This window comes from Passer domesticus, chromosome 5 (genome assembly GCF_036417665.1).
Source record: "Passer domesticus isolate bPasDom1 chromosome 5, bPasDom1.hap1, whole genome shotgun sequence".
In the NCBI taxonomy this organism is placed as follows: Eukaryota; Metazoa; Chordata; class Aves; order Passeriformes; family Passeridae; genus Passer; species Passer domesticus.
In genome coordinates, this window is record NC_087478.1 from 75,858,947 (window position 1) to 75,882,599 (window position 23,653).

Genomic DNA, 23,653 nt, shown 5'->3' on the forward strand with positions numbered 1-23,653 from the left:
CATTCTTCAGTTAGGAGAAATACTCCATTTCACAAATGAGAACAGTGAGACAAGAACACAATTTTGACAGAAAGGCAAGTGCAAATAAAATCAGACAGAGCTTTCTTCTGTCCCTCCTCAGATTACTGCTTCTCCACCTCAGAGGACATTTGTGACAACCAGCCAGAATGACTCTGCAATAATTATTATACTGAATTTGAATTCTGCTGTATCTTGCAAAGCATGACTTTAGTCAAAACCATTCATTATCTGTCTATCACAACTGCCAAGAGTTCCTACACCTGTTTCACCCATTTGGAACTAGCACACTGCAGCAGTTGAGCTTGCCTTGGAGCCAGGTGCCCATTAAGTTCCCAATGGGACACAGGAGAGAGGAAGATGGAGAACAACCAGCAGGGTGAGAATAAGATGGAGAAAACCAGCAGTTTTATTACAGTAAAAGAAAAAGCAGCAAGAATCCGTGTGCACATAAGCTAAAGAAAAAAAAAAAAGTCAACCTCTATTTCATTAGCAGTGATGTTCAGACACCTCCAGGGAAGCAGAGCTTCAGTACATGTGAGGATGCCTCTGGGAAACAAACACTGAGGAATCACAAATGCCCCCCTTCCTCCTCTCTCCCTTAGGAGCTGACATCATATGATATGGAATATCCCTTTGGCTAATTTGGGTCAGCTGGCCTGGCTGTGTCCCCTCCCAGCACCTTGCCCACTGCCCTCCCCTTTGGTGGGGGAAGGAATGTCAGGGGCAGCAGCCCAAACACTGCTGTGCCATCACACCTGCACAGCTACTGATGCAAAGCACAGCCCTGGAAGGGCTGAGAGCTCACCTCAGTCACACCCAGTACACACACACAGACATTCTACCGCTGCTGACAAAGGAATTTGGAATTTTGGAATTCCAGACTGTGAGGACGTATCTGAAATTTAGGGAGTGAGTCTTGTAAACAGGGATTGTTTGGGCATACTGTGTATTATCACTTTGTTTTTCCAAGCAGAGTCCATGGCAGACTACATCAGTCCTGGAAGGTGAATAAAAATACATGACAGCCTGCTGTCTGCTTCCTTAGCCTCCCTCAGGGATCTGAACATACAGTGACTCTCAGTAAGTGCTTTCTCTTGCCCCACTGAGTGACCCCCTTATGAGCAAGAAGGAAAATCACGCTGGTGGCACAGGTTTCTCTCTCCTTAGAGAAGAGTTTAGTGCCAGCATATGTGATGGAAGCAATCAGACTTGTGGTGTTACCCACTGGAAATGCTTCAGGGCAAGATGGAAGGAATCTTGCCAGCAGTCTTTAATTAACTAAATCTTAATACATACAATCAAGCCATCATCTTGGCTTTTGTGTATCTACCTCATTCTGCATTTCTCAAACAGCAAATGATTAATTCAATACCTTGTGCTCTGACTTTCAGCACAGAGATGACTTGACGTACTTTGATCTTGCTCCCACTGCTACAATATCTAAATATAGGCCATGCTCCATTCAAGGAACTTAAACCCAACTGTATTTCCAGTGTCTTTATGAGATCTTTGGTCAATGTCCCTTTGAAACCCTTCCAGCAAACCACTTCTGCCATAACAATCTGAACATATCTGACTGACTGCAATTATGAGGCAAACTTGGAGACTCACAGTTCTAAACATTTAAATACTCATGAATGAGGCAGTTCTTTGTCACTTCTTGATTGAAATACTGAACTTTTTTTGGTTAAAGAATAGAAGGCTTTCAAAGAGCACAGTTAATGTGAATTAGCATGCTGAAGATATCAACAGACTGTAAAAGGAATATTAAGTCTGTTCTCTCTCACAACACAGGCAGAAGATCCTGAATATTTATGAAGCCCTTAAACAATGCAAGAACTGAAGATATTTTTCTAAAATCTTCTTAAAGACTGTAAGTTCTTCTCTTGTCACCTGTTCTACCACTGCTTACATAAAAAGCTAAGTAGGTTTCTTCCAATCATTGGCTGAGGATAGCAGGCAGATTAAATTAGTTGATAAAAGCATGCAGAAGTGACCACCACTTATTTTTATATTATTGCAACCCTCTTATAACATCAGGGCTCTTTGAGGAGCCCACGTTTCAAGCAGAAAAGATAACTGAATGGAGTTCTCCAAATAACAGCTGAAGGGGCAGAACCTTTGCTTACATGGACTTGTGCAATCTCATCCCCAGCCTCTTTAAAAATGAGACCAGTCCTTTGATTCCTTCAGGCACAGGCATGAATAAACTTGGCTCAAGCACTGCCATGCTCAAGAGCAAGCAGCAGAATCCTGCAGGGCTACAATTTAGAACAAACAGCATCACCCAATGGCAGAAATTCAAATCTGCAGATGACTGTCTACACTTTCTGGTTCCTCTGAAAACAGGAAAAATGGGAAGAAATGTAATAAAATCAATTGCTTGGTCTCTGTCTGAAGACTAGGTGCTCTGATATGGCCCCACATCCTTCAACAGGAGTTTTAGAGAACAATTAATTAACAGCTGGAGGTGTGTCAGAGGAGGATTTAGGCTGGATATTAGGAAAATATTTTTCCCCCAGAGGGTGGACAGGCACTGAAAAGGCTCCCCAGGACTGCAGTCACAATCCCAAGGCTGCCAGAGCTCAGGATCGTTTGGACAGCACTTTCAGGCACAGGGTGGGATTGTTGGGGTGTCATGGGCAGGGCCAAGAGTTGGACTGCATGATTTCTTGCTACCTCAGGAGATTCTATTCTATAATTCTAATTTTCAGGACTGGTAACAGAATTGAGACTGGTTCAGGGTCACACAGGCAGAGAGAACTGAAGGGTGGGGTGACAGCTGCTTTTTGACAAGGCAAAGCTGGGCATGCCTGCATGGCATCACACCTCTACTGAGCCTGGTAACAGCTGTCACAGGGGAGGGAGTCAACAACTGCATCCCACTGTGATGAAAATGAAACTGGCAGCACATTGTGAGCTTCTGTCTAGCTCAGTGCTTCTCTGGTTTTGGTGGGAAAGTTGGTAGCAGATTTCAGTGGCATGTGCTTAACATCCAGCTTGCTGATGACTGGGAAGGGCTCCTCCACCACCCCCTTACACACAGCATCTCCTTGGTGCTCTCCTCACCCTGAATGCCACTAAAACCAAGTTACTGCAGTAAATTCACCACAAAATGTAGTCCTTCACATGTCATGCTTCATTATTTAGTCCATGGAACTATTTTATTTCAAAATGTGAACTGAGCTACATTGTAAGCAGTGATGGCCAAATCTCAACACTTAAAAGAAAATAATATTATTTTTATGCTGGTTCCTATAAACTTCATGATTGTCATAAAGGTATAAGTCGAAAGTTTAATATCTCACAGTAACCAAAACACAGTAACTTCTCAGGAAACAGATGAAAAAAGGGATTATTCCTGTGCCTCTCAGGGTAATTAAAATAGCAAGCACAACCTCTTTTAAGTGGAAAGAGAAGAAAGCTGTATATCCAAAAAGGATCACAACCAACACTCACAGCATTGTAACATCAGCCCATTGTGAAGTCTGGTGCAGCTTTAAAAAAAACCCAAAACCCAATGAACAAAACATCCTGAAGAGATTGCATGCAGGATGGCTGTTTAGAGAAGATGGTGAAATTCAGTTCATGTTTAGGTTAGGACAATGAAAAACAACACAGAAAACGGATGAAACTTCTTCTTGTAATACTGGAAAATATGTCACTTGTATCTAATGTCAGTAAAAGTGGGAAGAATATGGATTAATAGCTCAGATCTGAGCCAGAGAAGGAGCATTCAGAAAGGCAGATGCTCTCCCACATATGGGGTTCCTGGTTCCAGCAATCCATACCACTGGCAAACCCCAGGAACCACAGATAAACCCCTTTCCTGCAATACAGGGTACATTAGATGATCTGAACCTCTCTAAAAAAAGTATTAACCACATCAGAAGGTGTTACTTCAGTAAGTTCTTCTAACATTGTGTACGCCAAACAAATTTCAGTTCTTCACCACCTAGTAAAATGTTTTTAGTTGATATGGTGCTCTTCACTTCACTGAGTATGATACAAGTAACAACAAAAAATCTCTGAATATCTCTAAAGATTTCTCAAGTGACTAGAATTTTAATAATCCACACCTTACAGAATCATTTGAAGATGAAGAAAGGAAAGAGCAACAGCACAAAACCCTTTGGTGAATACCAAGCTTGATTCATGTTTGAAGTAGTTACCACAAGTATGACAACTATTACTCAGCCTGCTGGACCAGGAAAGAAGTTGCAGAAATCTCTTGAGAACTCTTATAAAGGTCAATTACCTTATTTTTAGATTTTTGTCTGGGAAAATGAGTATTTTACACCTTCAACAGGCACATGAAAAATAAATGCTACAGATGCAGTTTCAACACTTAAGTAAGTGCTGAAAGAGGTCTGGAAACAGCTGTTTGACACTGTTGCACCAAGCCTTCCTTTAAAAAGGGCTGGAGTCCTGTGCTGTACCACTATGATGATACGGTTCAACACCAAAGAGAGCTCAAAACACCCACCAACATCCAGAGTCAAAAGGAAGCCAGAAAGCCTACAAGTTGGTACTGACTCTTTGGAAATGCACACAGAGCCAGCTTGCTTCCTTTTTTAACTTTCCATTCTTTGTATGATCAAAGTTTCAAGTGAAATCACAATGATGCAAGTTTCTACTTAAGAAATCCGAGAGGTTTAGTACTCCCCCCACCACCTCTGAACAGCATATGCAGTTAAATGTGGGATGATCTTCCCTGCAAGTAATTTCAAATCCTCCTATGCCAGAATGTAATTATTTTTAAAAAGTCACATTAATCTTGAAGAAGAACAGATAACCTCATGGAGTTTTTCTAAAAACCTTAGGTGAGAAAGAACCTTTTGTTAAATAACTTAGTATAGTGAAAGGTCAAACTGAAAGAGGATAAAAGTTTAGATTAGGTATTATGAAGACATTCTTCCCTGTGAGGATCATGAGGCCCTGGCACAGGTTGCCCAGAGAGGTTGTGGCTGCCTTATCTCTGGAAATGTCTAAGGCCAGGCTGGACAGGGCTTGGAACAACCTGGGATAGTGGAAGGTGTCCCTGTCCATGGCAGGGGGCGAAAAAAGATGGTCTTTAAAATCCCTTGCGGGCCTAACTATTCTGTGTCTGTGCAAAAACAAAGCATGTGTCTTTAACACTAGCATTTCTATTTTATAATCACTACAGCAAGAAGATGAAGTTGAGGATCTGAGTGGTCACAGTTTGATCTATGATGCTGGCACCTTTTGCTAACTAAATGGATTAGTTGCACAGCTTGCCCTCATGAAAGAAAAAGGAATTGAAAACTGAATTCCAAACAAGTCAAATCTTGTTCATATTTTCAGGCAGAACAGTCTTCAAATTAGGAAGCCAGTGTCATATAAAACAATTTGGCTTAGAGATCTATATATACATATAAATCCAAGCTAATTTAGATACATTAAATAGTATCCAGATGTTTTACTTGCTGCTTTTCTTAAAATTAATTTTAACAGTTGAAGATTTTTTTCTTCTCCCTTTCCTCCCAGAAGACTTCCTTTTTTCAACTCTGCATTGATAAAAAACACCATTGCAGCATTACAGAAAGCACTGCTACCACCTCAAATAAACACAGGCACAAGAAAAAAATTATCCCTCATAAATTGTTCATCTCATTACAGTGACTCTACCTAGGTAAGAAGGTGCCAGAACCAAAGGTAACTAGATAGTTAGTTTTTTCCCCTATATGAACAATTGAACAGCTTTACCAAAGAAATAGATTCCAAGATTAGGATGCTATGATGGAGTTGATTGGCATCCATGGTCCCTAAAATGTCCTTGGCAGCATTAGGGACAGGCAATAAGGCTGTGCAGAGCAGTGCTAGATGTCACAATAAGGTATAGATCAGTCATCTTCCCTTCCATGTATATGATTCTTGTAAAGGAACACAGAAACAAGGGTGCAGATTAACTGCTATAACCTATTTTGTATTTGTTTCATTTCTACAATAAAGAACTATAACCTCTGTAATTCATTCATTAGGTTTCTTTTATAAGTTTTACTCTCTATTAAGCAGTTCTATAGTAAAGCAACAGGATATGCTGAATTAATCCATCCTGTCATAGCTCTTTAAGTGGGAGTGGAAAATAACTATTTAAAGCCTTCCCCCAAGAAGCCAGTATCAGTTCTGTCCGGATGATAAAAGTGAGGTGTTTAGAAGGCAAGTCCAACAAGGTGAGTATGGAAGAATTTTCACTTTTCCCATCTGATAGCTTCATTCATCACCTACCAGCCAAAACCACCACCCCTTGCTCAGCCTGAGAACACACCTCCTTCCTTCCTATATAATAAAATCATACAATGCATCTTCGTAGGAGATGTAACACAACACAAGCCAGAGGACTACCACACATGTATGACAGTAACTCTTGACAGCTTTTCCTCCTACACAGGAGGAAAAAAGAACAGAACTGCACATCCCTCACAGGCTCCTGGCAGATCCAACATGGAACGAGCTCATCCCTTGGTGTTCCAAGTACAGCACTTTGGTTTGCTGCTCTCTCCTGCTCAAGAGCTAGTGCAACTCAGGACATGAAGGGACCCAACATGGGTCAGTCCAAAGAGAAAACGAAACACAGAAAAGAAAAAAAAAATACCAACCTATCCAGCCTTGCCAAACATGGAAACGGGCATCGAGCCTGGCAAGACCCAGGCTAGTAACTGCTCACAGGTCTGCCCACTCCCTTGAATCTTAAGAACCTATCACAGCAGTGGAACTAAACTGTGAGGAAGAAAGGAATTAAAGAATGCATTCTGAAAGCAAAGACTGATTTTAAACAGAAAGTGAAGAAGCAGTACAGCATTAGTAGGGTATCTCTGTTCCAAAGCATTACAAGACTTTTCTCTACTGCCAACAAATCAGTGCACTAAACCCCTGTATTAATTGTTGTTATAGCAGGTGGAGACCATGAAGAGAGAGGTGGAAACACAGCCTTTGCAGAGAGATTATCATCCCTCTTCAGCCAGTCTGCAGCTTTAGCTCTGTTACCTGCACCCCATGCAGTGGATCTGCCCCACTGAACTTGGAGACTGGCACTGCAGGACTCACACCCAAGCAGGCACATAGCCTGGGTGTCACTCAACTCAGGAAAGAGCTCCTGGACACAGTGACCCAACTCTGTTCCATGCTGAGCTTGCCCCAAGCCACTGTTCAAACCCCAGAGGTCTTTGGGGACTGCTTTTGTTTCAAGTCAGGCAAACCAACATCAAGCACTAAGGCTGTATTACAGATTTACAGAATAAAATCAAGGAATTGCCTGGGCTGGAATAGACCTTGGAGATGACAATGATGTTCCAAGCCCCCTGCCATGGGCAGGGACATCTTCCACTAGACTAGGTTGCTCCAAGCCCCACCTAGTCTGGACACTTCCAGGGATGATGCATTCACAACTTCTCTGGGCAATCTGTGTCAGGGCCTCACCATCCTGACAGCCAAGAATCTCTCCCTAATTTCTCATCTAAACCCACTCACTGTCAGTCTGAAGCCCTTTCCCTTTGATCTGTCCCTGTCACTACAATTCCTGGTAAAGAGTTCCTCCCTGGCTTCCCTGTAGGCTGCTATGAGGTCTCCACGCAACCTCCTTTTCTCCAGTTATATATTCTCTCCCATATACACAGCCCCTATTATAAATATAGGGGCTATATTATTTTATTATTTATTATTAGCAGTGTGCTATTACTCCATTCACTAATTCATTAGCATTGTTACTGGAGAAAGGGCTCTACTGGGACTGGAAATTTTGGAAAAATATTAGAGAAAACAACTATGAACAACCTCAGTTCATTGAAGAGCCTGAATTCTAAGAGTGCTGCTGGAGAGCCTTTGGGAAGGCTGTTTCCAGGCTTGTCCTGCCATGCAGCCTTTCCTCCAAGGCACCCATCCAAGCTGTCCTGGGAGAAGCTGCTTCCCCAGTCCACACACTCCTCTAAGTCACAGCAGAGCAGCGGCCACGGGTGAAGTCCAAGGTCCCTCACAAGCACTGGCCACTTGGCTTGTTACATAAACCACAATCTGTCCTTTTTACCTTGCTTTTGACTGAATACAGACAGCAAACTCTGTGTAAATCCAGTAAGGGATACAAAATCAGACCTATAGTGTGAGATACAAGTCTGAAGAGAGGTGGGAACCCAGTTCTAGGTCTGAGCCATGCACCACTTTGAACACTGAACTCATCTTGGAACTCTCGTCTGTGCAATGATAGCAGCTGCTTGTCCTGTCCTCATAGACACATGTTTATGTATGAAAACTGCCTTACAAATGGCAAGTGCATGTATTTGAACTCAAATATATGAAATAAACTGAAGGTGAAAACAGGGTATGATACAATTGGCATTTCTGAAGTTTCAATGGCACTTAAGTAATGTACCATGATATTACACACCAGAATATTTTTTAAGACAGCACAAGGCAATAATATTTTCAGGCAGGTTACAGCCACTTAATACCCAACTTCCACTGAAAACATTAATCCTGCATGCTTAATTGCTCCAGGGGCCTTTGAAAATCCCAGCAAAAAGGACAATAAGCTGTAAATCAACCCTTTCAAAATGAAAGCAACCCCCTCCCCTCTGCTATCATTAGGTATTCCACAAAAATGTATTTCACTTCCACAAACACATATTACATCATAATGGGTCAGAGACACAGCTAAGCAAAAGTGATTAATAGTATTAATAATATTTTCAGACATATTAAAAGCTTTGATTACACACTCTTAATATGAATGAGGAAGTGGAAAATCATTCCCATATTACCCATCCAGAGGATCATATTACTAGAATTTGTCAGACAAAGACACTTTTGGAAGTGTTTTTCTTGCTGAAACTACGATAGTCTAACAAATCCTGGAGGAAAGCCACATCTTCTATCACTCAAAAAAAAAAATTAATCTTTAAAGCTTGCTTCTGTTTACTCTTTTTCCCCACTGTGGAAACGAAACTGATTTTCTATATAGGAATTATAAGATTAAGGGTTTCAAGTGATTTGATAAAGGCAGACCTCCATTTTTACAGTGACATGAAAAAGGGAGAAAAAGCATTAGACTAATTCAAAGATTTAAAGTTAAGTTCATGCAACAAATCACATCCATTCCCCTTCAGAAGTGAAGTTGAAATTTAGTTTGAGACTTTTCAAAAAAGTGCAAAAGTGAAAACCAGAAAGGAATTAGGCATTGGCTTGCATTCTACAGGGCTGAAACAAAAGGTAGGCAGGCAAACATTACATTATTATTAAAAAGTCAGCATAATTGTGATAGTAATTCATAGGCACCAAAAAAAAAAAGCCTCCTTTACACCATCAATTCTACAATTTACAAATCAATTTCTAGACCAACAATATATTTTAGTTACCTTATAGTCAGGCATCTGTTTACACATCAGAGTTCTGCCAGTAAAATGTACAAGCTCACCTTGTCTTGGTTTTCCTTATTCTTGTAACACAGATTTCCAATCAAACGAATGAGATGAGATTTGAACCCAACGACTGGATGTGAAATTTCCTCCTGCCCTGTCACAGCATGTGTGGCAGTGAAAATATTTACAGCCTGTTTCCCAGCAAGGTGAGTTAATCTCAGGGTATCTAGAGAAAACATTTTAATACATTACCATGAGAAAATCAGTCTCACTTGGCACAGAGCTTTATTATTAATTGTGGAGTTCAACGCTAAGCAACATCATGTCTGATATTCAACATCATGTCAAAGAACTTTGAAAGTTTACCTCATTGTGTGATTTGGGCTAATATAACCAACCATAAAAGACCAGCCCAATGTCAGAAGGCATTTTTGAGCACTTTTTACACCCTTACATAGTTCACACATGAAGGCTGAAGGCTGCTGCTATCCATGTCCACCTAAAGAGTCAGAATTTGTAGGCTGTTGAGAATTCTGGCACCATACATATATTGTTAAAACCAAGACTTTTAGAAAACTTCCTGTAGTTTGAATTTATCACAGCAATACATACTAACCACAGAACCACTTTTTCCTCTCTTCTTCGGCCTGTTCCTGACACTGTAGCACGATGAGAAATTTCAAGTACACAGAACTTCAGAACAGTCTGGGTTAGAAAGGACTTTATAGATCATCTTCCCTCATCTGCCATGGTCAGGGACACCTTCCACTGTCCCAGGCTGCTCAGAGCCCCATCCAGTCTGGGTTTCCAGGGATGGGCAGCCACAGCTTCTCTGGGCACCCTGTGCCAGGGTCTGACCCTCACAATCCCTAACAGTTTGAAGCCATTCCCCTTGTTCTGTCACAACAGCCCCTTGTCAACAGCAACTCTCCATCTTTCCTGTAGGCTCCCTCCAGGTACTGGAAGGCCACAATTAGATCTCCCTGAAGCTTCTTTTCTCCAAGCTCAACAATCCAAACTGTCTCAGCCTCTCCTCACAGCAGAGCTGCTCCATCCCCCTAATCAGCTTCAAGTTTCCTTAACACACACACACATGCACAAAATAAATCCTGTTGTTAGTCATCTTACTGTAAGACATAAATCTAAGAACCCATCACCAAAAATAGAGGTTTGGTTGCTTTTTAAGTTTTTCTTTTGTTGTTGCTGGAGGTATTTTCTTTATTTGGTTTTAATTGCTTGTTTGGGTTTTTTTACAAGAAGAACCCTCCAAACATTTCAAAAGAGTCACCACTAACAGCTGTTTCAACGTTTTTATTTTTCAATTTTTAATTATTTGTCTCAAAAATACACAAACTTTTACAATTTTCTCACAAAATGGTAGCACAGCTCAGTCTCAAAGTGCTAAGATGTAAAAAAGCACAGGCCATGTTAGGTATCACCCCTCCTTCCTCCCTTGAGCACCTCTGGAATATCTTGGCATAACTTTCTCTGTGTACAGTCCTTCCCTTGCTGTTTCTTAGCTTCTTTAAAGCTGACCTTTAAAAGTCACTGGATTTGGTTAATAACTCAAACTGCACTTAAATTTCAGAAATTTGGGAAACAGAAGGGAACAGGAATAGAGGAAAAATCCTTTTTCTACTTCTTCAAGAAACTCTTCTAAGGATTCAGCCAGAGGAAGAACGTAGGAAGCAGCTATCCCTTGCAACATTTTCAGTAAGAAAAGAACACTGCTGACACTTGAATCCAGGCTCTGCTGGGCAACACAGGCCAGCAGAGAAAGTGGAGAAGCAGAAAACTTCCAGGAACAAATCAAATATTTGAAAATGCAGATTAACTCCACCGTCTCATTCGAAGGTCAGAATTAGAATGACCACCAGTTATGAAAAACATGTTTTCATTCACTGAGCACCAACAGTTAAGCCTTGTGGCTGTTCACTCACCTACAGCTGTTTCCAGCAAACCAGGGAATGCCTGCAGATGTTCCAGCTGGCTGTTGTTTGAGGTCATTTCACAAAGCACATCGAGAAGACGAATTGTCACCAGTGCTTCCTGGAATGGAAACTGCATTTCTGAAAATGGCTTATGAAGGTTATCATAAAAACATAAACTCAGAAATGAAAACAGGGGGCAGGAACTCTCAGCTCCTCAGGTTCTGTGCAGGTCTTCCATACTGCCAAGAATAAATTTATATAAAATTAGGGCAACTTTCTAAAATAACAATAACATATTAGATTGCAATAATTTATTTTCTACAGTTAGTGTTATATCTGCCTGAAAAATCATGGGGGAACCAAAACAGAGCCATAACGGATAAAATTTTAACAAAAACACAGTAGCTTCCAAAAGCAGAAATACAGAAAATTACTAGCTGAGAAAATTATTTCTGTATAAATGTTTTCTTTGAGTTTATTCAGTCTGAGTGTTCCACTTTAAAGACACAAACACCGCCTGCAAGACACCAATTTGTTATCCACAGGAATTCTGTAAAGTTCTGTGGTCAAACAAACTTTGGCTGTGAGAATTTACATTATTCTTGGGTAAATAGGATTGCCATCAGAGATGCAGCATTTTGGTTAGGTACGAGACACAACTTCATTTGCATATTATTTATTCAGCCAGAGAACTATTTTTTCTCACAGAATATGCTGGTCCTGCTTATAATGACAATCCAGCACTTACAGAAAATACCTTACGAGCACATGACAGAATTTGGAACACCACATATTGCTCAAAAGCCAGGCTGTGTCTGCAAGATGATCCCACTCTAGGACTGTTACATAAACTGCAAGTAGCCATGAAAAGGCTCAGAAATTGGTCACAGCAACTATTACTGTCTTGTCTGGTCCAGGAAAAAAAAAAATAGGTTTACTTACCAATAATGTAGTATTTTGGATCCATATAATGTTATTCAAATCATCAACAACAGTGTTCAGTAATTAAGTAGTACAATTATATTCATTTGTTGCTCCTTGAAAACACTGAATTGCTGTAGGGGCCAAGTACTAAAGCTGTATTTTCATTTTTTGACCCATACAGGTGTAGGAAAGTGCAAGTCTTCCCCTAAATTATTAAATAATCTGCTTTCATCAGCACAAAGGCAGACTCTAAATACATCAGCCATTGTCCTGTTACAAAGTAATAATACCCCAACTGCATTTCAGAGACAGTAACCAGCTTTTCACAATTTTTAAGAAGAACAGATTATTTAAAAACCATAAAAGAAGTCCCAAATTTTCATGTATATTTGAAACTTGCTAGGTTCAAAAAAATTGCTCCTTCCCTGCTGCTGATTTTCCAAATTGGGTTTTTTTTTGCCCTCCACCTGTACAAAAGAAAGGCAGTAAAGGAAAATACTTCCTTTTGAATTTCAAAACCCAAAATAATTTGACAGACATCTTGATACAGATGTAATCTGAAAAGTAAATAAGGAAATAACTGAAGACTTTTAAAAATAAACGTATTTAGAGAAAGATGCAGAAAACCTGTTCCTTATAAAGAGATGAACTAAGTCCAGGGAAGGGTTTTATTTTGCAAGTACGGTTGAAAGTTAGTGCAAGCAAACTGCTGCTCAAGTCAGGCTTCAAATGGAAAAGCTATTTTAAACATTGGTTTAAGCACTGCAAAAGCATATGATTAGCTTCTCATGGGTTTAAGATGCAAGCTACAAGACCTGATGTTCCTTAAGAAAACAAAGCAGTGTCTACACATAACAAATTAAACAGTGCATGGGACACCCAGACAACATTCTGGGAGTAGGGCCAGTCCAAGAACTGTTCCCAAAAGTTTTTAAATGTGGCCTCAGAGCTCTGGAGTCGAAGGCAGCTTACTACTACAGACATGGCCTGGGCAAGGCACTTGGCCTGTGGGCCACAGCAAAGCCAAGCTGAGCATCACAGATGTTGCCTGAAGCATTTTTAATGACAGACTCCACATGCACAACCACATTTTTTGCAGTTAAATACAACTGCTACAAAGAATCCTAAAAATACTTATACAAATGAGGAGATATTGGTGCAATTCTTTATAATTTCTTGCAAGAAAAGAACAGTTTTATGAATTTAGACTGGCATTTCTATTTTCCCACAGCAAACATATGTTGTGAACAATGTGTACACAGGTATGCATGCACACATATTGCCCTCCATTTATTCATCTATTAGGACTTTTATTTTCTGTTCATTCAATAAGCCCCATTTTCCTACCAAACAGTGATATTCAACTTACACCTCTTGTTTATGTGAGAGAAGAATAAGAAGTCAGTGTCAAGCAGGGCAAGTGATGCAGTAATATTCACAATACTGCTGTCCCAGCACCCTCTGGTTGGACAGAGACCTCCTTCTGGTGTGCAAACAAATAGTTTTTTTTCCATGAACTGAAACCACAGAAAGTTGTTTGGAAAGTAACCACAAAGAATAAAAAAAAAGAAGGCGGGGAAAAAAAGTAAAGATGGAATTGTCTCAGTGTATGTCCTCTCACTGCCAAGTTAGTACCTTTTCCAGAAGTAGTCAAGTTATCTGACATAATTTAGACTAAACAGCTGGGGCAGTGGAGGAGGCTGTGTTTCTTGGACAGATAAGAAGAGATTGTGTGCTTATTGGTTTGTGTTTTGGGTTTTTTTAACACATCCAACTACCACCTCCCCATAAAGTGATTTATGGTATTTTTTCACAACACGTCTCAAACCTACTTTTAAAATTCCTATGCCTATTTAAACAAAAAAAAACCAAACAAACAACCAAGTCCAACACTTTTTAACATTATCATATAAAAGTGTTTAAGATAAATGTTGTATTTACTTAGATAATAAATTATTTATGATGCTCCTACTCTAGAGTTTCTAGAAGTGAAACTATTGCTTATTAATTTTGTATTAAAAATAAAATTATTCTGACTCCATGTATATTACTGCTTCCCATGTATGAACAGAACAAATATTTTTATTCTGGTTCATATTTGAATCATAGGGTCATCATAGAATCACAAAATATTCTGAACTGAAAGGCAGCCACAAGGATCATCAAGTCCAACTCTTAGGTGAATGGTCAGAGATCAAACCCACAACTTTGATGTTATCAGCACCATGCTCTGGCCAGCTGAGCTCAGGTCAGGGTCTAAGCTGGAAGGGACCCTAAAGCCCATCCTACCTTGGGCAGGGACACCTTCCATTATCCCAGGTTGCTCCAAGCTCTGTCCAGCCTGGCCTTGGGCACTTCCAGGGATGGGGCAGCCACAGCTACTCTGGGAAACCCCTGCCAGGGCCTGACCAGCCTCACAGGGAAGAATTTCTTCCTAACTTTTAATCTATCTTTACTCTCTGTCAGTGTAAAGCCATTCCCCCTTGCCCTGTCACTACATGCCCTTTTAAATTAGAATTAATCACAATTGACAACTCAAATAAATTATAGAAGTGATCCTTGGTAAGATAATAAAATATCCAAATATGTGACAACTTGACATTTTTTAGATTTTGAAATATTTAACAATGGGGTAGACTTATTTTAATGTACCATATCCTTTGCCATCCTCAAATTAAAAGCAAAAGTTGGCTGCTGTTCTACAGACTCTACTGTGTGCTCTGCCACTCCTTTCCCAAGATAAACTGGAAAAGACACTGTTATGTGTGTCCCCCTGGGCAACAGTGGCAATGAGGATTTATCCCATCAAATTCTAGCACTTAAATGGTTATCAGTCATACCTCATCTTCTGCATCTGCTGCAGCAGTTAACTTGAGCACAGCTCCACATTTCTCTTGGAAGCAGTCTGCAAGGAACTCAGCATTTCTCACAAACACACTCATTTCTTCACTGCTAACTGAGTTCTTGTCACTCACTTTCACCATCATCAGCTCTAACAAAGTAACTCTGGAGACAGAAAATAATTTGTTAGTCAGATTCACTGAGCCACATACAATTACCAGTAGAATAAGCAGTAGTGAAAAATGATAAAAACAATTATCATGCTAGTAACAGAGAGGATTTTTAAAAATTAACAAGCCTCATGAATACTGGCAATCAGTTTCTGTCTGCTGGGGTTTTTTCTGTACAGAATTAATTGAATTCATCATTCAATTAATACAATCTGGCCAGACAGTTAATACTTTTCTCAAGTCTATTTCAATTATATTTTCTTATGTCCTAACATTACTGAGATTGCATATTCCTTATATCTAAAATTTCCAGCAAACCACCTCTTACAAGCTGTTAAGCACAGCAAAATAAGCACAGACTATTTGACAGTTTCTGTTTGAAAAACACAGGTTTTCACAGCCCTTGCCTTGCTCACAGTCCTTCACTAACTCTCCCCCACAATCCCAAACCAATTCTGGGGCTAAACAGGGAAAATAAAAATTGATAAGCACACTCTGTTCTTTACAGTAATTTTATAATTGTTACTAGATGGACTAAGCAAATCCAAGTTAATCACTCCTGTAGCAGTCAGAGATATTCAATGCATGAAGTTGGCAAGTAATGAGATACATCATGAAGCTGCTGTGTGAAATCTGCTTGGGTTGGGATTTTAACAGCTTTAATGTTATTTTATTGCCCATGTCCTTTCATGTTGTCAAGGCAAACTAGATGCATTTTGTGGAAGCAGGACTTGGACGTGGCCCTCCTGTGGTCCCTGCTCCAGTCCAGCACACAGGGACTGCTGAAGTCTCACTGCCATTCCCTCAAACTGTGAGAGCACTGTTTATTGAATGAATTCAAAGCCAGCTCAGGATCTTCTTCCAGTGAAGTATGTGAAATTCAGATGGAACAACTGACATTTAAACATGTGGAATAGCTCAAATGCTTTTTCTTTTAAATTTACCAAGCAGGTTGTCAGAAGAGGAAGAGAAACGTCTTTTTCTGTGGAAAAAGCTCAGTCATTGCTTTATTAACCTCCAAGAATCCACCTCTATTAATCACAAAACAGCTACTTAGTCCTTGCTAAACTCAGTTCTCAGTGTCATTAATACAGCTGCATTAAACTATTATCTGAAGAAGGACAAAAAGCTTTTCCAACACAGCAGCACAGAAGTGCTGCTGGCACGCTTGGCAAAGGGCAGACTCCGGGCAGGAGGCTGGAGCAGCCTCTCTCAGGGGCTCTTCTCACTGTCTGTTTGTCCTGCAGGTTACAGCCAGGTAACCCTGCCCATCTCCAAACAACCAGAGTCCAGCTCCCCAACACCCACACTGACCAAAGGCTTTCCCATTTGGCATTCCATACAAAACCCAAGCCCATAGATCTGTCATTTTCCACCGACACAGGGCTAGACTTGACATGTCAGTTTTCACCAAGTTTAGAATCTTTCAAGCATATGCTCAGCTAAGAACACAGGCTGGGAATACAGACTTGATGAACAAAGGAATTATTCCAGTACTTCAGTGGGCTGACCCTGACCAGATGCCAGGCACCTACCAAAGCCCCTCTCTCACTTCCCTCCCCTCTCCTCCCCACGTCAGCTGGACAGAGAAAACTTCACCAAGGGTTCATGGGTTTAGATAAGAGCCATGAGAGATCACTCACCAAGCACTGTCATGGGCAAAACAGGCTCAAAATTAGAGATATAACTTAAATTTATTGCTAATAAAATCAGAGCAGAATAATGAGAAGTAAAATAAAACCTTAAAAACACATTCCTCCCACTCCTCTCCTTCCCAGCTCTATCCCCCACCCCAGTGGTGAAGGAAGACAGGCAATGGGGATTATGCTCAGTTCATCACCCACTGTTTGTCCTGCTACTCAGGGAAAGGAGTTGTTCCCCTGCTGCACCGTGGGGTCCCTCCCACAGGAGACAGTTCTCCATGAACTTCTCCAGCATGAGTCCATTCCATGGGCAACACTTCCCATCAAACTGCAGCAGTGTGAATCCCTCCTATGGGTGAAGTCCCCTTCAAACTGCTGCAGTGGGTCACCCAGTCTGCTCCAATGTGGGCTACTCCTTCCACAAGCCTCCCACAGGGTCACAGGCACACCCTGCTCTGGCATGGGTCTTCTCCACAGGCTGCAGGTGGATCTCTGCATCCCCCATGGATCTCCATGGGCTGCAGGGGCACAGCTGCCTCACCATGCTCCGTGCCATGGGCTGCAGAGGAATCCCAGCCCCAGTGCCTGGAACACCTCCTCCCCTCCTTCTCCACTGACCTTGGTGTCTGCAGAGCTGTTTGTCTCACATATTCTCACTCCGCTCTTCTCTTGCAATTACAAGTGCGCAAAACCTTCCTTTTTTTTCTTTCTTCTTAAATATGTTATCACAGAGGCTTTACCACCACTTCTAATTGTCCCAGCCTTGGCCAGTGGCATGTCCATCTTTGAAGCTGCCAGGGATTGGCTCTGTCAGACACGAAGAATCTTCCAGCAGCTTCTCACAGAAGCCACCTCTGTAATCCCCCTGCTACTAAAACCAGGCCATGCAAACCCAAAAGAAATACTATCTTCTGCTTGACAGGATTCTATCAGTGCTTCTTGCACCTATAACCCAAATAATAAATGTTTAAAACTGACAGGCATTCCTTTTATAAACAAGCTGGAGAGTGACCACACTCCCATAAACCCCAGTAAACAGATTAAATGGATGCAAATAGGGAAATTTTTTTGCACTACTCTTCCTCTTGCAATACGAATGGATGCCTTTTTCAACAACTGCAGTCCTTCTTTAAATCACAACCTGAATGTAATTTCTTTCAAAGTTTTCTGGTCTCTTTAAGCATTCAAGTCAAACCATTTTCCTGAGTTTTCTTCCAGGCGCAGTAATTCAGGACACGCCCCTCTTTCCTTGAATTTCAAGCAAGTCTTGCCATTCAGCCAGTAGTTTCCTGAAAGTGCAGTGCTTTGTTCTGGTGCAAGTTCCCTTACATTCCTTTTTTTCTATTGTTTCTCTCAGTTTTCTTTCAAGATTCACCCTAATTTTTCCAAGTTAGTTCTCCCAGACAATGCAATTTGCCCATTTCTTAACCTCCATTGACTCAAATGACAGCATTTCCTCCTACTTGTTTGCCTGCAGCTGAAAACAACAAAGATGACAACTGCCAGTGCCAGCTGACTTTCTGCAATACTCAGTTCAGTATCTCAAATCCATTTCTGTGTATTACATTTACTATTATACTTCTGTTTGGAAATAATCATGCCATGTCATCTTCCTCTTCTTTAGGCACTACTGAGGGAGACCTTTTGTGAATCTTTTGCAGTTTTTTTTCCCCCACTAGCCGAATTTAAACCAGTTCTTCCTGAAGCTGACTAAACTGGCATAAACTTATAACAGCCACTATAAGGTATCTGCAGTCATCAGTAAAACAAACTTCTGTTTCCTGTAAATAACAGAATTCAAATGCAATTTAAATCAGGAAGTTTATTACTACCCAAAAAATGCTACCCCACTAAGCCTAAAACTAGCAGTTTAAAATTCTCTTGATTTTCTTAGCATCAAACTATGTTTGCATCAAATGTGCTTTGTTTATACCTCTTAGCAAGGGCCAGACACTTGGGACATTCTTCCTCTGTGACTTAGGCTTCTCCTTCCTGAAACACTTCCCTGACAGCAATGGTTCCAGGAGACAAATCAGGCCCTTCCTCAAAACCTTCACTTCCTTCATCTTCAAATGATACTTGCAAGCATCATATTAAATGAAAACTGGTAAATTTGTAAGCAACTGTATTCCAGTGCTACCTTCAGCTACTCGGTGTCTGTGAGCACTGCCAGGAACAAAACCACTCCAAGCACTGACAGTGGCAGCATTAGCAAGAAGTGGTGCTGCTTACAGGACCTGAGTGCCCAGTTCCTGGCAGGCAATTCCAGCAATTCCATCCTTCACTCAGGACACTTCACCTGACAGCACTAAAATCAAACCCAGGGATGCTCAAGTACTTGAGCATCTTAAAAACACATGAAGCTGTTCAGCTGCAATTTTTCATGCTGCTAACTAAAGGAAAACCCCTTCTTGGAAGGGGCAGCAACAGATGTGCTCATTTTTGAGAATTTTATAATTAAGACAAGCAAGGCATGAACTTAGTGTGTCCATGCTCAAGGCTAACTTGGATGAACTCAAATCAGGCAAAGAATTCAAGAATCTACACTCTTCTACTTCAATGGCCATATTCTTCTACAGTAATCCCTTCCAGAGAACCAGCAGGCATTGTCACAGAACCATGCACTTCTCCAGGCCAGAATACCACTAAAAACCTGATCACACTAACACAGGATTTGTTTCAGGCCATTTGCACACTTAGACATGCAACACATTAAACTTGCTAGGAAATGAAAGAGAAAATTCTCCAGAAGTCAGGAATTTTAACTGAAAATTCAAATTGCTAATCCACTTGTACAAAACTGCTTTGAGGGAGGCACCATGGCCACTGCAACACAAATGCACTGGATTTCAACAGCAGGAAATACTTTAAATAGTGCAAATAATGTGAACAGTGCAAATAACTGCAGTTGCATAGCCACTTACACTCCGGGAATCCCAGACAACTGCAAGCTTTGGGAGTCACCACTGATGGGCATATTCACAAACCTCCTCAGCACAGCTAATTTCATTTCAGCAAATACATTTAAACTACCTGTATTTAATGTGCATGACAGAGGACGCTGTAACTGAGTGCTACCACACATTCATGAGCTCCAGCTGCCTTCCCCAGACACCTCAATACCATTCTTCATTTATAGGACTTGGTCAGCCCCACTGGACACCCAGCTTGTGGTGAGGACTCCTCATCTTGCTTTGAAACAATGAATTCCCTGTGCTTTGGGGTTTATGGCTACTTTTTTCTCCAGTTCATGACAGTCAAAATGTTTTTACCTGAACTGGATTTGTCTCCTCATGTATCTCAAAAGAAAGCATTCTTAAATACACTAACACCACCTAAGAAGATGCCAAGGCAGGGTATTCTTCTATAGCTGGGATGCAAAAAGATTATTTCACAGTACTTCATATGTTTGTCAGGAAATTAAGCAGGGTCCAATTCATAACACACTGTACTGTGATTATGTCTTTGAAAAACTTAATGGAGTTGACTGGCAGAACTCTTGGGATTAATAATAAATTCAGCAGATATGCTGTAACTGGTGATCCCCTGTGATCATCTCTGTTATGCTTACACCAAAAGCCTTTAAGGTGAGGAATCTGATGACAATCTGTACTATGCTGAGACCTTTCTAGAAACTGGTTACACCTACTTTTAAGTACAACTGAACCCAGCCCACACTATCCTCAAAGGCATTATGAAAACATGCCATTCATGATATTCCCCAAAAGAATTCAATCTAGCTCATTCACTGTAGAACAGTTGCACAGCACCTACCCCCCAGTACACAAAGCACACAGCTCAGATTTGTTTCCACTTGGTCATCCTGAATTATGGGGGAAAGCAGTATTTCCCTCTGTACCATTCCCATCCCATCCCATCCCTATAGAGCAATAGTATTTTATTTACGGCTCAAACCTATTGCAGATTCTTTCTTTGTCTGATATCCTTTCAGTTTTCTTATAATCTCCTGAACCCTGACCTGTGGTAACACTGGAAACAACACAAAACACAGAAAAAAACCACAAAGGCACTGTTTCATTTAGTGCTTTGTCTTTCACCTGCAAAAACTAGAGAGGAACTTGCAGCTTCCCTGGGTGGATGCAGAACAATGTAGGTACATTAAACACATAAATGAGATCACAAAATCTTCAAGAAGTTGGAGGAGCTGCAGAATTCTAGCAGTGTTTCCCAAATTTGATTGTCTTAATAAAATATCTTATTTAATCTCCCTCAATTCTCTATTAAAGCAATGAGCATTTTTCCATTATAGCAGTGGCCATTTCCCATCAATTCAGCACACATTTACTCAAACACTTGAAGGAAGCTAACAATGCTTTTTCAAGGTGAAGGTTTGTTGAAGCTTTTCAACAGTGGAAACATTAAAGACTAAGTAATCACAGGCATCTGCTCATCTATGTTTTGGAGGTTCTGCTAACCAGTATGAAACACACTTCCATCATTCTTAAAGGCTTCCTCTTAATTTCTGGACATAACAACAGAACTATGAAGAGCTGAGGACATTTCTAATCGAGCTGCAAAACTCTGCAGGGTGTGGTGCTCTTATGAAATCAAGACCCAGGCATGAAATCCTGTCCTTTTTTGTGTGTGAAGTATTTCTTTACCGAGTAATGGCGCCAACCTGGATTCTGCAACCCTACATAAATCACTGCCAGTTGTGGCTAAGCTGTAATGTTAACCAACCAATTTAAAACCATTACTGACATAGAAACATGTATTTAGAGATTTTGTGCCAACTATGAAACCACACAGTTTTTCAATCATGTGAACAGGATACTCTATATGGAATGCTAAATACTAAAAGCCGCATTGGTTTTGGGGTTACCTTTCTTGATTGCTCAGTTTGGCATAGAGGGCTTTTACCAGCTCTGGACATTTCAGCAAATGTTCTGTAACAATCAGGAACCTAAGGGAAAAGAAAAAGAAAGTCTTATTGGAGCTATAAAAGCAGTATCCACATTTACTCCAAATGGTGCTGGTTAGTTTTACTTGCAGATTAACGTGTTGTGCTTTTGGTCCTACTCAATAATAGATACAAATTGGCACAAAATAATTGCATGTTGTCCTGCAGTTTTTCCCCCAACATAGCAATGACCATTTCTCAGCAGTTCAGCACACTTTTACTCACATGCTTGAAAAAAAGCTGGCTGGAGTCTTAGTCCAGCTATATACACCCAATTCAAACAATGAAACACTCATCCAATGGTTTATGCATAGACAAAGTACTTGAAAATTATTATTCTATTCATCACAAAACTGTCTGTAAGCCCAAACAGTCAAAAAAGTGCCCAAATAACATATTGATTTTTCTTTAAAAAAGGCAATCGAACAAAGCATCAAAGCAAATAGGAACTTCTTTGTCAGATGCAAGCAGCAAAATACTTTTCTCAACTTCAAAAACATGCTGTCCTTGTGTAATAGAGACCTAAGCAGAGATGCAATTCTAAGTCCTTGCTTTACAAGGCAGGTAGATATAGAATCCTGGAGTCTCATATCCTGGAAGGGACCCACAAAGATCCTCGAGTTCAGCTCCTGGCCCTGCATAAGACACGCCCAACTTTAACACAAGGATCTTGCCAATCAAAATCCAGTGAAGCATATTCTGTAATAAATTATCACCTTTCCTCTCTCACACCATATTCTGTCTGGAATACAACAAGACCAACAAATGACTAAAAGCTGACAAACCAGCCACTGGTTCCCTCTATCTCTTCACTAAAATGTTGCAAAGGATTTATGATAGCAACTTTCCTCAAAAAATACTCTCTTTAAAAAACAATCTATCCAAAACTGGCAATGGCTCATTCTTTCTTCTTAATACTTTCTCTGGAAAATATGGTCAGCTTTGGCCTTGTGCTAATGCCAGTATTTTCACTATTTGCTCTCCCAAGCACCATCCACAGCAATCCTCAGCAGGTGACACTCATTTAATTTCAACCCAGACTCATAATCCCAGTTATGGGAAAAAAAACAAAGTAGGAAAAAGTATTTAGCTCTTCAAATCACATCCCCAGGAGCACTAGCAGTGATATTTATGTTGCATAGGTACACTAAAACTACATGATGCATTTTTAAAGCTTGTCTAGGCTACAATAATTCTAGTGAAGTCTCAGAGCATCCTCTGAGCTGATGAAGTTACAGAGAAAGAACAGCTAAAATAATACTAAAATCAAGAGTTTTCAATACTCCCCCTCCACCTCCTCCCTAGTTTTCCCTTTGCTGACAGCCTTTATTTTGCATAGCCATAATCTATTACAAAGCTAATAAGAAGATCACAACGAAGCCTTCCAGCTGCAACAAAGTATTTTTTGGACAAATGCTCAATACCAACTGGGCAAACAGGAGAATAAGAGGCCCAAAAGATTAATAGCTATTATATTTCTAATCCTAACTGTGGACTTAGGCATCATCTGATTCAGTTACTGAAAACTTGACATTTTTAAGATGGGGAGGAAGAACAACTATTTTCTACTGCACTTCTTTTTACTGATATTTGTACATTCATTCATAAAAAAAATATGCAGAGGTGTAAGGAATCATTAACTTAAAACTGGCATGCTGAGGAGTGTAGCATTGATCCAAGAGTTTTTCAATGCAAATTTCAAAAAACACGAAGACTCAAATTCAGCAACATGAATGGATCCAACTGAGCCACACAAACTCAACTGTAGCACCCAAGATCAGCCATCAGCAGGGCAGTCAAGGGCAACTCTTCCACAGCTCCTGTTAGTTCC

General features: G+C 40.5%; 1 protein-coding gene and 1 long non-coding RNA gene across 5 annotated transcripts in view; one reads left to right on the plus strand and one right to left on the minus strand.

The window, feature by feature from the left end:
- ATXN10 (ataxin 10) overlaps positions 1-23,653 on the minus strand; it is a 92,108-nt gene that overhangs the window by 30,228 nt on the left and 38,227 nt on the right. For both annotated transcript variants that reach the window (XM_064421155.1, XM_064421156.1), the window contains 4 exons: positions 21,745-21,825; positions 15,088-15,253; positions 11,333-11,441; positions 9,449-9,618 (listed from right to left, as the gene is read on the minus strand). In XM_064421155.1, the coding sequence (XP_064277225.1) occupies positions 9,449-9,618; positions 11,333-11,441; positions 15,088-15,253; positions 21,745-21,825 (526 nt within the window). The remainder of the gene's footprint in view (positions 1-9,448; positions 9,619-11,332; positions 11,442-15,087; positions 15,254-21,744; positions 21,826-23,653) is intronic.
- Positions 937-7,257, plus strand: LOC135301028 (uncharacterized). 3 transcript variants are annotated; one of them, XR_010362786.1, is made up of 3 exons: positions 937-1,101; positions 1,816-1,894; positions 6,937-7,257. It is a non-coding gene; the product is annotated as an uncharacterized LOC135301028 (long non-coding RNA). The 3 variants fall into 3 exon arrangements; XR_010362785.1 differs by lacking the exon at positions 6,937-7,257 and adding an exon at positions 4,108-4,818; XR_010362787.1 differs by lacking the exon at positions 6,937-7,257 and adding an exon at positions 2,215-2,425.